The sequence below is a fragment of the Galeopterus variegatus genome, unplaced genomic scaffold (genome assembly GCF_000696425.1).
Source record: "Galeopterus variegatus unplaced genomic scaffold, G_variegatus-3.0.2 Scaffold1048, whole genome shotgun sequence".
NCBI lineage: Eukaryota > Metazoa > Chordata > Mammalia > Dermoptera > Cynocephalidae > Galeopterus > Galeopterus variegatus.
In genome coordinates, this window is record NW_007727159.1 from 147,495 (window position 1) to 161,469 (window position 13,975).

At 37.8% G+C, this 13,975-nt stretch overlaps 1 protein-coding gene across 4 annotated transcripts in view; it reads right to left on the minus strand.

Moving 5' to 3' along the window:
* Positions 1-13,975, minus strand: part of CHCHD3 (coiled-coil-helix-coiled-coil-helix domain containing 3) — a 293,112-nt gene that overhangs the window by 84,350 nt on the left and 194,787 nt on the right. For all 4 annotated transcript variants that reach the window (XM_008574436.1, XM_008574435.1, XM_008574434.1 and 1 more), the window contains one exon: positions 13,056-13,139. In XM_008574436.1, the coding sequence (XP_008572658.1) occupies positions 13,056-13,139 (84 nt within the window). The remainder of the gene's footprint in view (positions 1-13,055; positions 13,140-13,975) is intronic.

Below are 13,975 nucleotides of genomic sequence, written 5' to 3' on the forward strand. Positions count from 1 at the left end.
ATGACTAAACACTACCAACACTCCCTTTGCCAACTACATAGAACCAATTTTCAAGCCACTAAGGCTTCTGTTTCCTGGCCTGAAAAAAAGTATACTTCTACACTAAATGAATTGTAAAGTTCCAAGGAGCAGTAAACTTTTGTATGTCTATAAAACATTCCACTTCATTAACATATTATCCAGGTTGTTGTATCAATATTGATTGTAATCATCAGTTGAGACAGACTTAAAACATCAGCAATATTGTTGTCTGGCAAGGTTTGAAACCCAGAATTTCATCATAATCACTGCTTTCATTTGGCCACTTCTAAAGTAATACTCATTCGAAAACTATCTTTTGCATAATTACGCTAAATAGCTAGAACGTAACTGATATTTCTGTAAATTTAGATACTTTATATAATTAGAGTTTCTATTTACACTATAATATTTACCCTTCTGTCTTTCTGGCATTATTATTCTGGGAAATGAGTTCAGGGTCAAATTCAAGTGACACATAATACAATTTTTTAATGTACCCAACAGCGAAATGGAAGTCTCTGCCTTTAATTACATACTATTGAATTTTAACAAACAGTTCTAGGGATGTCTGCCAAATTTCTACAGTGTAGAGCAACTACATCATGAAAGAACAGAGAGTTCACAATTTATTATGTATTATTTTCCTTGAACCACAGAAGCAATCACTGTAGTTCTAGTTACACTTTCATTGTAACGATAGTTAGGATAAACAGACAGAGCTCCTCGACATAATGGGTTGCCTACCCAAGCAGATAACCTGAGGATCTTCTTCTCTCAGCCTTGTGCTACTCTCCTCCCACTTCTATTTTCACTCCCTACCTCGGGTCACATGCAGTCCATCTAGTCAAGGTGGGAACTACATTATGATTAAGTTCAGAAATACTAAGGAGGTATAAGAGGAGTAACAGGCAAGGAGAAGCAATGAGATGCTAGAGGTAAACTGTGCCTGACTTGGTTACACTCTGCCTATCACAGGTACGTACCTACCACGCATGATACATGGGCACAGAGGAGGTGTTCAACATCCCCTAATAAGGAGATGCCCAACACAGGACAGAGGAAAGTACAGATGGAAAGCAAGTTTGGGGATTCCCTAGTGAGGAAACCTGGCATAAGAGATGGAAAAGGATCTGCAATCAAGGAAGACTGAAAGGAGTGGCTTAAGGATACTTGACTGGGTTGAATATTTACTGAGATTCATTAATTACTAAAGTTAATTTGAGGAAGAGCCTAGGAAAGTTGAAGTTCAAATAGTTCGAAGACAGAAGAAACATCTCTGGCCTGAAGCTAGGGAGCTTAAAGAAGAGTAAGTTAGGTTCTAGAAAGGGAAGTGACTTAAACTCATTTGTGTGGCAATAATCTAAATGTGCAGGAAGTTTATGCCCCAGGATTCCATGTGTACACAATCTAAACAGCAGGCAAGGCAGGCTGGGCTGTTGTGAGCATCACGGTTCAAAGGCTACTTCAGAGGCCTGCTAGTTCCATTGCACCAGGTCTCACCAACGGTACCTGGGCTGACCTGGCTTGGCTTATACCTTTGATTTCTGGTTATTTTTCCCCATAGTATTTCTAGAGCCAACTTCTTTTCTTTCCACTCCCTCACAGGAATAAGGCCCAATCCACAGATCCTTTACTGCTTCCTTACTTTCAGCACCTCTCCTATCAATTTAGCCTGTGTATTACAGTCATACTAATTAATTGTATCTGATCATGTCCTATTAAAGCTGATTTGATTTCTCTTTACTGCATACATGATCCACTGTTAAGTAAGACTACAGGGGCTTAGCTTTTTTTTTTGTTTTTTGGGTTTTTTTTCTTTTTTTAAAAAAACCAAGCACAAATGCTGCTAATGGAAACTTAGCTGAGAATCTACTACTTGACTCTAGTGGCACTAAACCAAGTCATGCCCACCTCCACCAAAAATGTTTTTAAAGGGGGGAGAGGGTGGGAAGGGGAGTGGTACTGTATAAGACCAAAAAAAACCTCATGTGGGCTTTATAGTCCATCGCTTGTCACACAAAAGGAGAGGCTGTTAATGAGGAGGAACACAGAGGCCTGGGTGTACCAGCTGGGAAACCCAGGGCAAGTTACTTAATGTCTCTGAGCTTTAACAACAAAATCAATAATTGGTTGGGTGAGGAAGAGAGAAAAAACCTTCCCCTAAAGGTTTGTTCTGGGGATAAAATGCAGTACTGTGTTAAATCATTTCAAGCACTGCCTGGCTCATAATAATCCCTCAATAGATGGTAGCTGTTTTAATGATGATACTGATACTACATTTCTTGGCCAACAGCCTTGGAACAACGAAGATGTCCACAGTGCACAGTACCCAGGATCACTTTCACTCAAAGCCAAGTTTGGGGATAATACATGAAGTTGGACATTCTATTTAGGATAGAGCTTACGGATAAAATTGCTATCACCATCACTACCCACAAAGTTTGCTCAAAAAGTAGTAATTGCACTGTTTGTTTAATTTTGTGTAAATAAAACATGCAGTGGCATTAATAGCAGTGGCTGGCATGACTGGAGCAGAAGATCCCTCATCTGAATCTGTGACACCTACAGGATAAGGTATACTTAAGATGAGGTGTTTGCTAAGCAACCTGGAAGATGCATCCCTAAATTACACGGGCTGTGTTTGACCTGCTGAAAACTCTGCATTCACTTATTCAACAAATATTTACCAAGAACCTACTAAGTGCCATGCACTGGTCTAGGTGCTGGGGATGCAGCAGGGAACACAGACAAAGTCCCCAAACTCACAGAGGTTAAATGAACACTACGCGTCATGAGGGGACAGTGCTGTGGCCACGCTATTCTCTCTGAACTCTAGTTCTAAACTTTTTCTGAAAGCAAATGAAATTACAGAACAAGTGATTACTGACCATCATCCAACCAATTCTCTAGATACAAGGCAGCACTTTCTAACCTAGGTGAGCAAACCTTACTGTTCCCTCACAAAATAACTGCAAGTCCCACAAACTCTTTCTGAAGAGTCACAGAAAACTTGAGGCTCTGACAGAATAGAAGATGTTGGTACGTCTTTTGCTTGTTCTTCCAGCTCTAGAGCTTGGCAGCACTTGTAGGAAGAGCTTTAAAGACCCACAGAGGTAATTAAATATTTATCCAATTTGATTACTCTCCTACTTTCATTTCATGAAAGAGAAAAAAGTTCCTATGCAGATCCTCAATGTTAGGTGGTATTCTGCTGAGCCCCTGTGCTTGATTCTTCAGATAAGGATGTACAACTCTTGGGTTAATGGGCATGATTCTGAATCCTGACATGGGAAGATCTGGCTGAAACCCCACTAACCATAGCTCCTAATTCTGGAGAGGCTGGAAAAAAATGCAAGCTTGAGTCAGGAATGTGCATGTAAATAAAAAATGAGACACCTGTTAGGGGCCATAGTCGTCTTAAAGACTCTTCGAGAAACTAAGGATTATGAAGAGAATTCAGAGTGAGAGAGAACACAGCTCACCCCACAGGAGATTTAGAATCTTTAGACTGGCCTCTTTCTCATCAGTCTAACTTTGTGCAACACAGTCCACCCAGGTCCTCAGAAGCCCTCAAATTAGGAATTCCATCAATGAAATTCTATAGCTTCTCTACCTTTACATCCTAGAAGGCATGTCAAGAAGGACTCAAAAAAATGTGGGTACTATTAATATTAAGCAAGCCGCACAAATCTCAGGTGACATACTAGAATAAATTAATGTTTCTCGGAAAAAAGATCCTATGGTTGGAGTATAATGCTGAAAACATGGCAGCATGTAGTATCCTTATCTTGGAATCTCTGAATATATATAAACTCTGGGAAGACCGGTAGTTAAAAAAATCTGCTCAGTTTAGTTCAGCCTAACATTCCTCAAAAGTGTTTGGCCATGGAACCCATCCCACTCCCTGACAAACACATTAGTTTAAAAAATTTATCCACTGCCTATTATGTGCCAGGCACAATCACAGTGATCAAAGGGGAAACAGATCTGGTCTTCAGAGAACCTACATATTCAACACTCACATTTGTCCCAGAAAGTGCTAGAGTGCTATTTGAGACAACAAGTGCACTGGGCATCAGGTTTTTATTGAGAATTTAACCTGATGGATCTCTCCAGCCCATTAAATTTTCCTCTCAATCCCATGATCTTCAGACCTTTAAGAGACAAAGGTGGCAGATGCTCCTCACAAAACACTTCTGCTCTGGAAAACACTAGTCTGGCATAGCCTCCACGGATCTACTGTGTCAATAAAAATTCTATACCAGATGCCAATGGGCTTTTGTGCCATTTGTATCAATCACTATATTTACATACAGTGCCTGGCTCACTGTAGGAGATTAATAAATGTGTTTTTGAGTGAATGGTGAATGCCAAGGACTTCCTCTAGCCCCCCGAATTCTGATAAGAATTACCAAGGTCAAAATCCTATCTGAGTGTCTGTGGTCAATTTGGATTTGGGTTCCCTTCATTAAATGCTGACCTTACTGTACAAACCTGCTTAATATGCCAAGTTCAGATGTGGGCACTTATTTGATAATGCTATAAGCTAATATTATCTGCAAATGTTTTAATGACCAAATACATCTTTTTAACTGAGGCTAATGTGTTGAAACATAATCCCTTAGAGAAGCACAGCTGTCTTATGGTCTGAACATAAAACTAGGATTGAAGAGCATTTTCTAACACGAGCCCTGCAATTTCCTTTAAAAAATTTAATATTCATGTATTTTAATTTTTCAGTCAGTAAAATAGGGAAATAAACATAGGCTGGTCTGCCTAAATGGAGTACATTTAAAATTCATAAATAAACAAGATATCAAGTAGCAAAACAATCACTAATTTTGAAATTGGATGTGAAGAACATTCAAGGGATTTATCCCATTTTCAATCTCATACACAGGAAACACAGAATGACTTCCTTGCTGCAATACTGTTACCAATAGCAAGAAAAGATCCTAAAGGTATTAATTGTTTTTCAAATAAAACAGCCTGCTGAGCTTCCCAAATATACAGAATCTTTAAAAGTGGAATTAACTTTTCCCAGATTTCATAATGCTTTATTTCTTACCTTGTCTTCACACATTCAAGTGGCATATCAATTTAAAATCCTTCATGGTAAACAGAATCTAATTATTTTATTGTACAGTCTTTGAAAAGGTAAAGGAAACGTGAAGAGTCAAGAAAGTATGCAACTCTTATTGTTGGCATCTTAGCACTTATGATCATGACAAGCACTCACAAAAAGGCAATGCTGGGCTTTAAAGCTGAACTGTATATTATCTCTTTCTCATAGCCCTGGGGCTGTCACTGCAAAGCACAGTGGTCCACTCTAAGCTCTGAATAGAGAAAAGGAAGAGATCATTAAATTATAATTTCCATCCACAATTGGTACAAGTATTTCCTACCAACAGGATTAATATGAAAGCAAGATCCCAGAATAAAGCTGCTCAGCAGAGAGGATGGCAGTTTAGTGTCTTGTAAATTTGATTTCACTGAAAGCCCTGACACATCATAATAGTGAAATCCTATTTACTGTAGCAGGCAGGACGGATAATGCTATTTAATACCTGGTGTACTGTGTGCCATCAGCTCACAGCTTTGTACTCCATGTTCTCATCTTACCTTAAGGTTAATACTTCTTGACAGCCTACATGGTAAATAGAGCCCCAAATTAAGTGCCGATCCCATGATTTGCAAATCTTTCCTCTAAAGTTAGACATAGAAAAACTGGCTGCAGTTACGGGGATCATTTTACTAGATGCACTTTTAACAGCTCACCCAGAAAAAATCATAACTCTCATATCCCTAAAGCCAGATTAAAAAAGCAATTCAAGGTTACCTAAACCACATTTCCCATTCTAAATTACAGAGAGGTTAACAGAAAAGCCAATGTGTTTGAAGGATTTGTTGGAAAATGAATTAAGGATAAGACCCTCATGTCCACTATACTGTAGCAATTTTTTACCCCCAGAGAATGAAATAGGGGGGAAAAACAAGCTCATCTTGCTTGCTTCTTTTTAAATATCTACAATAATAAGCTTCCTTTAGGGGCCGGCCCGGTGGCGCACTGCTACAGTGCGCCGCTTGGGAGTGCGGCGGTGCTCCCGCCGAGGGTTCGGATCCCACATACAGACCGGCCGCTCACTGGCTGAGCGAGGTGCGGGCGCAACGCCGAGGGTTGCGATCCCGATGCCGGTCCCGGTCCGGTACGGGCACGACACTGAGGGTTGCGATCCGTTGCCGGTCACGAAAAAAGACAAAAAAAGGAAAAAAAAATAAAAATAAAAATAAGCTTCCTTTAGGAAAGCAGGTAAAAAGTACAAAATGGTTCCATCTTTGCCCCTTAGTTATAAATAGCTCTGTCAATTATATTAAGAAGATATGATGATACTGGGCTTTATTAATTTTTCTACCTAACAATTAACATCTAAGTGCATTTATTTGAACTATCATTACTTGTTAATGATAATAAATTGAGAGTGACTCAATGTAACTCCAAGCCACTTTACTAAAACCTCTGTCGCTTGTGATGGCATTACAATTAAAAGTGACACTGGCTTCTATTTCTTTCAACATCCAAACTCATGGACCAGAAAACCTTATCTCTGTTTCTGCAACTCTGGGTAACTACAGAAACCACAGGGAATCTGCCCTGATTTTAACATGAATGAGGAAGCCAGTACAAAACTTCCATCAAAGGAATAATATCTCTCTCTAGGTTGACAAGGGCAAACTAGCATAACCTATGCAGGCATATCTACCAGAAAGTTATGCTTTTAACTATTGTGTTAAATTTGCTATATCACATTGCATGGACAAAGTGAGTTACTCACATGACCTAAAATCATTGACAACTGTTTAGAAAGCACCTAAGAAGAAAATATCAATGGGGTTTTTTAAATCCCATAAACCAAGTTTATTAAGTTATCTCCCTCTTCCCTAAAAAGGATTGTTTATATATTAGTATCTCAGATGTTAGTGGTCTAACTATGCTTCTATCCTGTATTAAGCCCTCAAAAAGGCTGACCCAGCTTGACTCACTGAAATATTTTACGAGGACAGACTTCATCTGGCAGTAAAAATGCATAATAATTTCTTCCCATAAGGAGCACACTGGGCTGAGAATAACTTGTTCTGTTGTCATTTCTCTTTATCATCATTGTTGGCATTATTTTCCCACCAAGCTTTGCACAGAGGAGCAAATGAAGGCACTAATTGACACAAGAAGTCGAGCAATCAAAAGCCAATTAATCATACAGATGAGCACCAACACTTTATGATGCAATAGAAGATATGTCACCCACCATAAGTGAGACTTAAAAATTGCTCATTTGATGTAAGCATGACCTTAGAATTTAATTAGTGGCTCTCTCCACAGGTGACAAACTAGTAATGTACTTTTCTTCTTAATGGCAATTTATTTTCAGCAGTCTCTTCACATTACTCTCTTTCGCCCAGCTTGTACAATTCACTATCCCTCTTAATTCTATGGGATTTACTGCAGTGTATATGCAAATAGCTGCTAAAATCCGGAGGAGTCTGGAAACTAAAAGCAATACATGCCCACTATGGGGTTGATCTGAACATTGTAAATGTACCTAACTAAGCTCTCTGATCTCCCCCAGCTGCTCACGCCACCAGGGCTTTTATATCTCCCTTCACGCTGTGCCAAACCCCACCTTCTTAGGAAAGCCAAGAGCAAAGTAAATTCAGTAGAGCAAATCAACTCAGGTTCATAATTGAGAAGTTTTACATGCAAGACGCACTAACCGTCAAAGAGTTCAAACCTTCAAGATGTCCTAGGGAGACAGGGCCCTCATTGGAAGGTCCCAGGCAGAATGTGAATTCTACCCTCTTATACTACAGCTGTGGTCCTTCCTCTTGCTTCTCTCTCACAGGACCATAGGACTCCTGGAAAATACACATTTTCACGAAGAACATGCAGACAATCCAAACTCTAATGAAACAGCCATTGAAATGGTTTATTGAGAGTAAAAAACGTTTTTTTTCCCCTCAGTATGGAGTGAGATAACTATCCTATAGCAACATTATGGAAGTACAAGTGAGTGAATGAACAACTCAAAAAAGTTTTCCAACTGCCAGAACGACTACAAATTTCTAACTTCAAAGTGAAAAGAGCAACTTGATATTAAAATAGCTCTTAGGCATATCGTGCTTTAGTTGCTAGGTAATGAAACCATATTTATTCCCTTTTGGTCAAATTTTCCCAGGAAGTCCAAATCCTGGGGAAAAAATTATGCATCTTCTAATGCTTAACACTTTCAGGTTATGAGGTAGCATTAATCAAATCATTACATCAAGACCTACAGAACTGATTAGATGCCATAAAGAGCTAACTTACCACCCAAAGAACTAACACTACAATCAGTAGGATTTAACTTCTTAAGTACAGAGCTGAAACATATTAAAGATAGTACTGGACAGTGGCTAAAAACTCAGGTGTTGGGCCGGCCCGGTGGCGCACTGGAGAGTGCGCCACTTGGGAGTGTGGCGGCGCTCCTGCCGAGGGTTCGGATCCCATGTGGAGACCAGTTTCCCGCTCACTGGCTGAGCGCGGTGCGGGCGCAACACCGAGGGCTGCGATCCCATTGCCGGTCCCCGGTACAGGCACAACACCGAGGGTTGCGATCCCGTTACCGGTCAGTAAAATAGACAAAAAGGAAAAAAACAAAACAAACAAAAAAAAAAACTCAGGTGTTGAACATGGCTCAAATCTAGATAATATGTTGGCTGTATATTCTTGACCAAATTATTTTAAGCCTTGGATCTTCTCCTAAACAATAGAGTGGACAGCCTCATAGGGTTGTTCCTAAAGATAAAATGAGATAATCAATGCAAAGTGCTTAACACAATGTAAATGATCAATAAATCATATTGTTAGCTAATATAATAGTGATGATACTATAAATAATATCAAAATATTCAAAGTTAAACTTGACTTTCTTATAGGATATATATGTTATTAATTTAAATGATTAGTGAAGAAGATACTAAACATTTTATGTATATTTAAAAACTATACACTAATTGCTTAGACATAACTTTATGGTATAAACCTAGTAAATCGAAGATTCATTCACTGTACTTCTACCAGGTGAGTGTAGAAAATGCAGAAATAAGAAAATGAGCTCTGTTCTCAAGTTTACAAGATAAACACACATACATAATTAATCACAATCATTATAAATAAAATGCATCATCATAAAGAAAGGCATAAAACATTATGGATTTATTTGTCAATTATACCTTCATAAAGATGGGAAAACAAACTAAAAAGCAGAATTCCCTGAGGAATTTGGGGAAGGCTTCTTAAAAACATTTAAGAGCCGTCTCTTTGAAAGGTGCTCTGGACTTCTCATCAAATCACCAACCAGGAATTTATATGCTTCAAGTCTCTTACATCAAAAACCAGGAATTAATACCTCCAATTATCTTTCGTTTAGGCCACACACCTAAATGTGATACCTCTAATGTTCCTAAAAGACAAAAGTTTATTTTCATGTCTACACCACTGCTGTTTGGTAAGCTAGCAGCATTTGACTGTGAAATAAGGATGTCAGAAACTTTCCAAATGGCTTTGGCCCTCTCTCTCAGTATTGAGTCGCTGCTTTTGAATACTGATTCTAAGAAGTGTGAAATCCTTGTCCAGTTAAATTACACATATTACTCCTCACAAGTTAGTGAAAGGAAAAAATTATCTCAGACTCTTAGCAAACTAGCCAATATAAATACCTAGGAGGCAAAAGCTGCATTCACACACAGGAATTATCTAATTGATAAAGAATTTGTTAAAATAGGCCCACGAAGCAAACGAAGCTGTACTACAGAACTGAATGTGCTTCATATGCTTAGTAGACTTTGGTTCAAAGTCTCAAAAGAAATTTGCATCAAGCCAATGAAAATGACTCATTCAAGTAATAAGATTATGAGTCATCAAAAAGTGATAATGTATACAATCACTGTGCTTGTTAACCTAGTTGATGGGCAGATGATAAGGTTATCCCAAGGATCGTCCTCGGAATGATTCTGTGAAAGACTTATTGATACACCCCCCTCTCCATTAATGATATACCACCCGGTACCTACTTTATGATGTCATAATTTCCTTTGATTATAAGACAGACAGACGTGCTTATATCCACTTTTAAGCCACAGCAACCTGGATTTCACAGTAAGCTGTACGATTCTGCAAGTTATCACAGCACATATTTTTCTTCTTGCAGTGTGATCATTCCATCATTCCATCTCAGGATTCTAAGCTCACTGGTGCTTCTCAGCTTTTAGTTTAAATTCATAAGTAACTACTTTCCAGGCTTACCTTCGAAATAAATAAATATATATACACACCTGTATATATATTTTTTGCCTATATAAGACACTAATCACAATGATTCTACCTCATGATATTGTATCCATCTGATCTTCTACTACTTTTTCTACATTAAGCCAAAAATAATACTTTATTTGCTGAGCAGACAAACCTATTCTGCCAAGAACAAATCCTCTCAGTCCCCTGTACCAATCACTGAATTGTCTCAACAAAGTCGGTGGATCTATGAGAAATGGTGGATATTATTCAGTGCCTTTTCTTGTACATGACAGTGATTAATAGCCAATTCATAAGGTACCTTGTTTAGTAAAACTTGATAGCAAAGAAAACTATCTTTAAGTGGTGGAAAAAGCAGGTGCTGAGTAAATCATCTCAAAAACGTTTACTCTCATTCATTTATTCAGTTAACATTTATTAACTGTTTGTGAGGGACAGTACTCAAAGCATGGAAACAAAATAATGGTGCCTACCATGGACTGAGTTGTTTCTGTGTGTTGGACACTATAATAGATGCTTTGTGAGTATTTGCTCATTTAACAAATTAATACGGTAAGTACTATTATATCACCATTTTGTAGCTGAGGTAACTGAGAAGTTAAGCAAGAAGCTCCAAGTTACACAGCAGGTAAATGCCAGTTCAAAGATCTGAATCCAAGGCATCTGATGTCAGAGCCTGCACTCTGAACCAGAATTCTGCATACTACAACCAGCAAGTCAAATCAAGCCAGACATCTGATGTCAGAATCTGTGCTCTAGCCAGAGTTCTGCAGACCACAACCAGCAAGCCAAATTAGGCCCACCACCTGTTTTTGGTTTTACATTTATAAGTGGTTGGAAAAAAGAAAATAAAAAAAAATTTTTCATGTCATGAAATTTATATGAAATTCAAACTTCAGTGTCCATAAATTAGAACACTGTCATATTCATTCACTTACATATTGGCTTTGTCTGCTTTTATATTACAGAGGCAGAATGTTGAGTAGGTAAGACAGATCACACGTGGTCTGAAAAATCTAAAATAATTACTATCTGGCCCTTTACAGAAAAAGTTGCTCACGTATGCTCTAAACCATTCCACTTTATGTCTAGTCAACATCTCTACTTGTTCATAAGAAGTGTCCCACACTTAACATAACCAAAATCAAATTCCTGATTTCTTCACCACCCACATCCCAATTCCTATCTTAATAGTCTTCTCCTAAGGAAAATCCATCTCTCTAATTATAAGTCATAGACCTAGAGTTTCTTGAGTCTCTTCTTTCTATCACTCATGTTCAAAACTGTCAGCAAATCTAAAACTGTGAGTCTACCTTTGAAATACCACACTGGATTTCATTACTTCCACTGCTAGCACCGTGGACCAAGCCATCACCATTCTGTCTCTGAATTATTGCCATAATCTCTTACTACTTCTTCCTTACTTCAATTCTTGCCCAAGCTAGCAGCCAGATTGCTCTTCTACTCAGAAGCCCTCCAGACCTCCCAAACAATCCAAGCGCCTCCTGCGTCAGGGCTTTGGCGCTGACTTGTCTCCTTATTCCTGCAGGACTTTTCCCAAATGTCATCGCATTAGACAGACCTTGCCTCTCCACCCAACCCCATACCTACACCTCAGCCCTGGGATTCCCTTTTCCCTACTTTATTGTTTCCCAAATTACCACGACCTGCCATACAAAACATACACTGGTTTTTAAATTGAACTTAAGCTCTAGGAGGGCAGACATTTAGTTTATTTTCTTCACTAACACATATTTGGCACTAGATCAGGGCCTGACATATATTAGGTGCTTAAGTAGATACCTGCTGAATGAATGAGAAAATGGACCCTACATTCAAAAGCACTCAGTCCAGTGACATGTGGAGATGGTAAACACATTAAACATATAAATAACTATACTGAGTGGGATTTAACAACATATTATTTTTTCCTACTTTCTTATCAAATATATTCTAAACAAATTTAGGGGGGCTCTATCAAAAGGAAGAGAGAGCTTAGTCTGTAACGTTATGGTCTATGTATGAAATTAATCTAGGCAACAAATTGACTTTATTTGACAGAGGTACTGATAAGGTGCTCAAATTCTGATTCTTAAACCCACTGCCTTCTTTTGTTTCAGTCCTAATTCCCTCTTTGCATCTATCAAATTCTAGGTCTGTGCTGACTAGACATAATACCTCCTAACTGTTCTCCTTAAGTCCTACTACTCAGCTCCTGTAAACACTATCTCCTAACTGTTCTAAAGTCCTTCTACTCAGCTTCTGTCCACCACTCTGGAAAGAGACATTCATTTCTTAGCCATAAATGCAACAAGACTGAGTTTTCACAAAGACAATATATCCTTTTAAACACTACCATTTCTAAGAATGTACTCAAGTTTAGTCAACGTTTGGGAGAGTAAAGAGTAGCACTCTATTGTTTGACCTGGAGGCTACACAGATTCTAAACATATAAGAAAAAATATTTGGGGGAGGTCACGAGTGGTAAAATGCATCAATGAACCAATAACACAACCATACCAAAAATGATCAAAGAAGAAATGTTATTCCCAGAAAGAATGAACTACCTGGCCACTTTTTAACTAGGGAAACAGTTACAGTTCTAATTTATCGATTTTTAAATAAGTATTTTGAAGAGGTGCAGATGTGGTAATAGAAGAGAATTTATAACAAGAAATAGTCATACCCTCTCCTCCAGTCTAGCCAGCTGCTCTTTGTAGAATGCATCCTGCTTCTTTATCACTCGATCTTTCTCTTCCAGCTGCTTAGCCTAAAAAAAGAAATGAGGAATATACTATATCAAAAAAAAGCAGCAACAGCAAAGCAAAAGTCAAGCATAAATTGCATCAGAAATAAGTATACAAAGCTGAAGATTTTTGCAATCTATTAGGTCTGTGCCATAGGAAAAGCATTAATAAGATGATGATTGCTGTATTTAAATGTAAAGAATGAGTCTACATTGGTGTTTGTTTTTTTTTTTTTTTTTTTTTTTATAACAGCTGTGTCCTACTTTGTCCAAATGTATTTGGAAATGTCAGAATACAGCACACAGACTGTCTTATTTAACTTCTCTTTCAAAGACTAATTTCAAGGATTAATATTTTGCACAATAAAACTTTGATTTTATTCTGGGCATCAGATATATTGTTGATAACCTTCTTGAACGCAACAAAAAAATGCTTACATAACATTTTGTACTTCAATCTTATGTTTGAGAACCCTTAAATTACCCAGTGAAACCTGCATATAAATACATGTATTATTCTATTTCCCTTTTTATGAAGAAGTAGTTGTCTTGGGAGAGGGGGAACAAAAACTACTATAACTGTTTATGTGAACCAATTAAAATAATAATAAAATAACTAAAAGTAATTAAACTTTTAGCTATTCCACTTCTAATCTGCAAGATCTTTTTTTAAAAAATTAAAAAACAAGTAATAAAGTATTTTTGATTCTTTAAAAAAATAATAATAAACATGGTTACTTACGGATGTTTTTCAAGATTAGCAAAGACTGCATTTCTTAAACTATTGTATCTTGAATATTGTGTTTAATCGACCTTCATCTTTATAACATATTTTTTGTTCAGTAAAGGCTGAAAACATG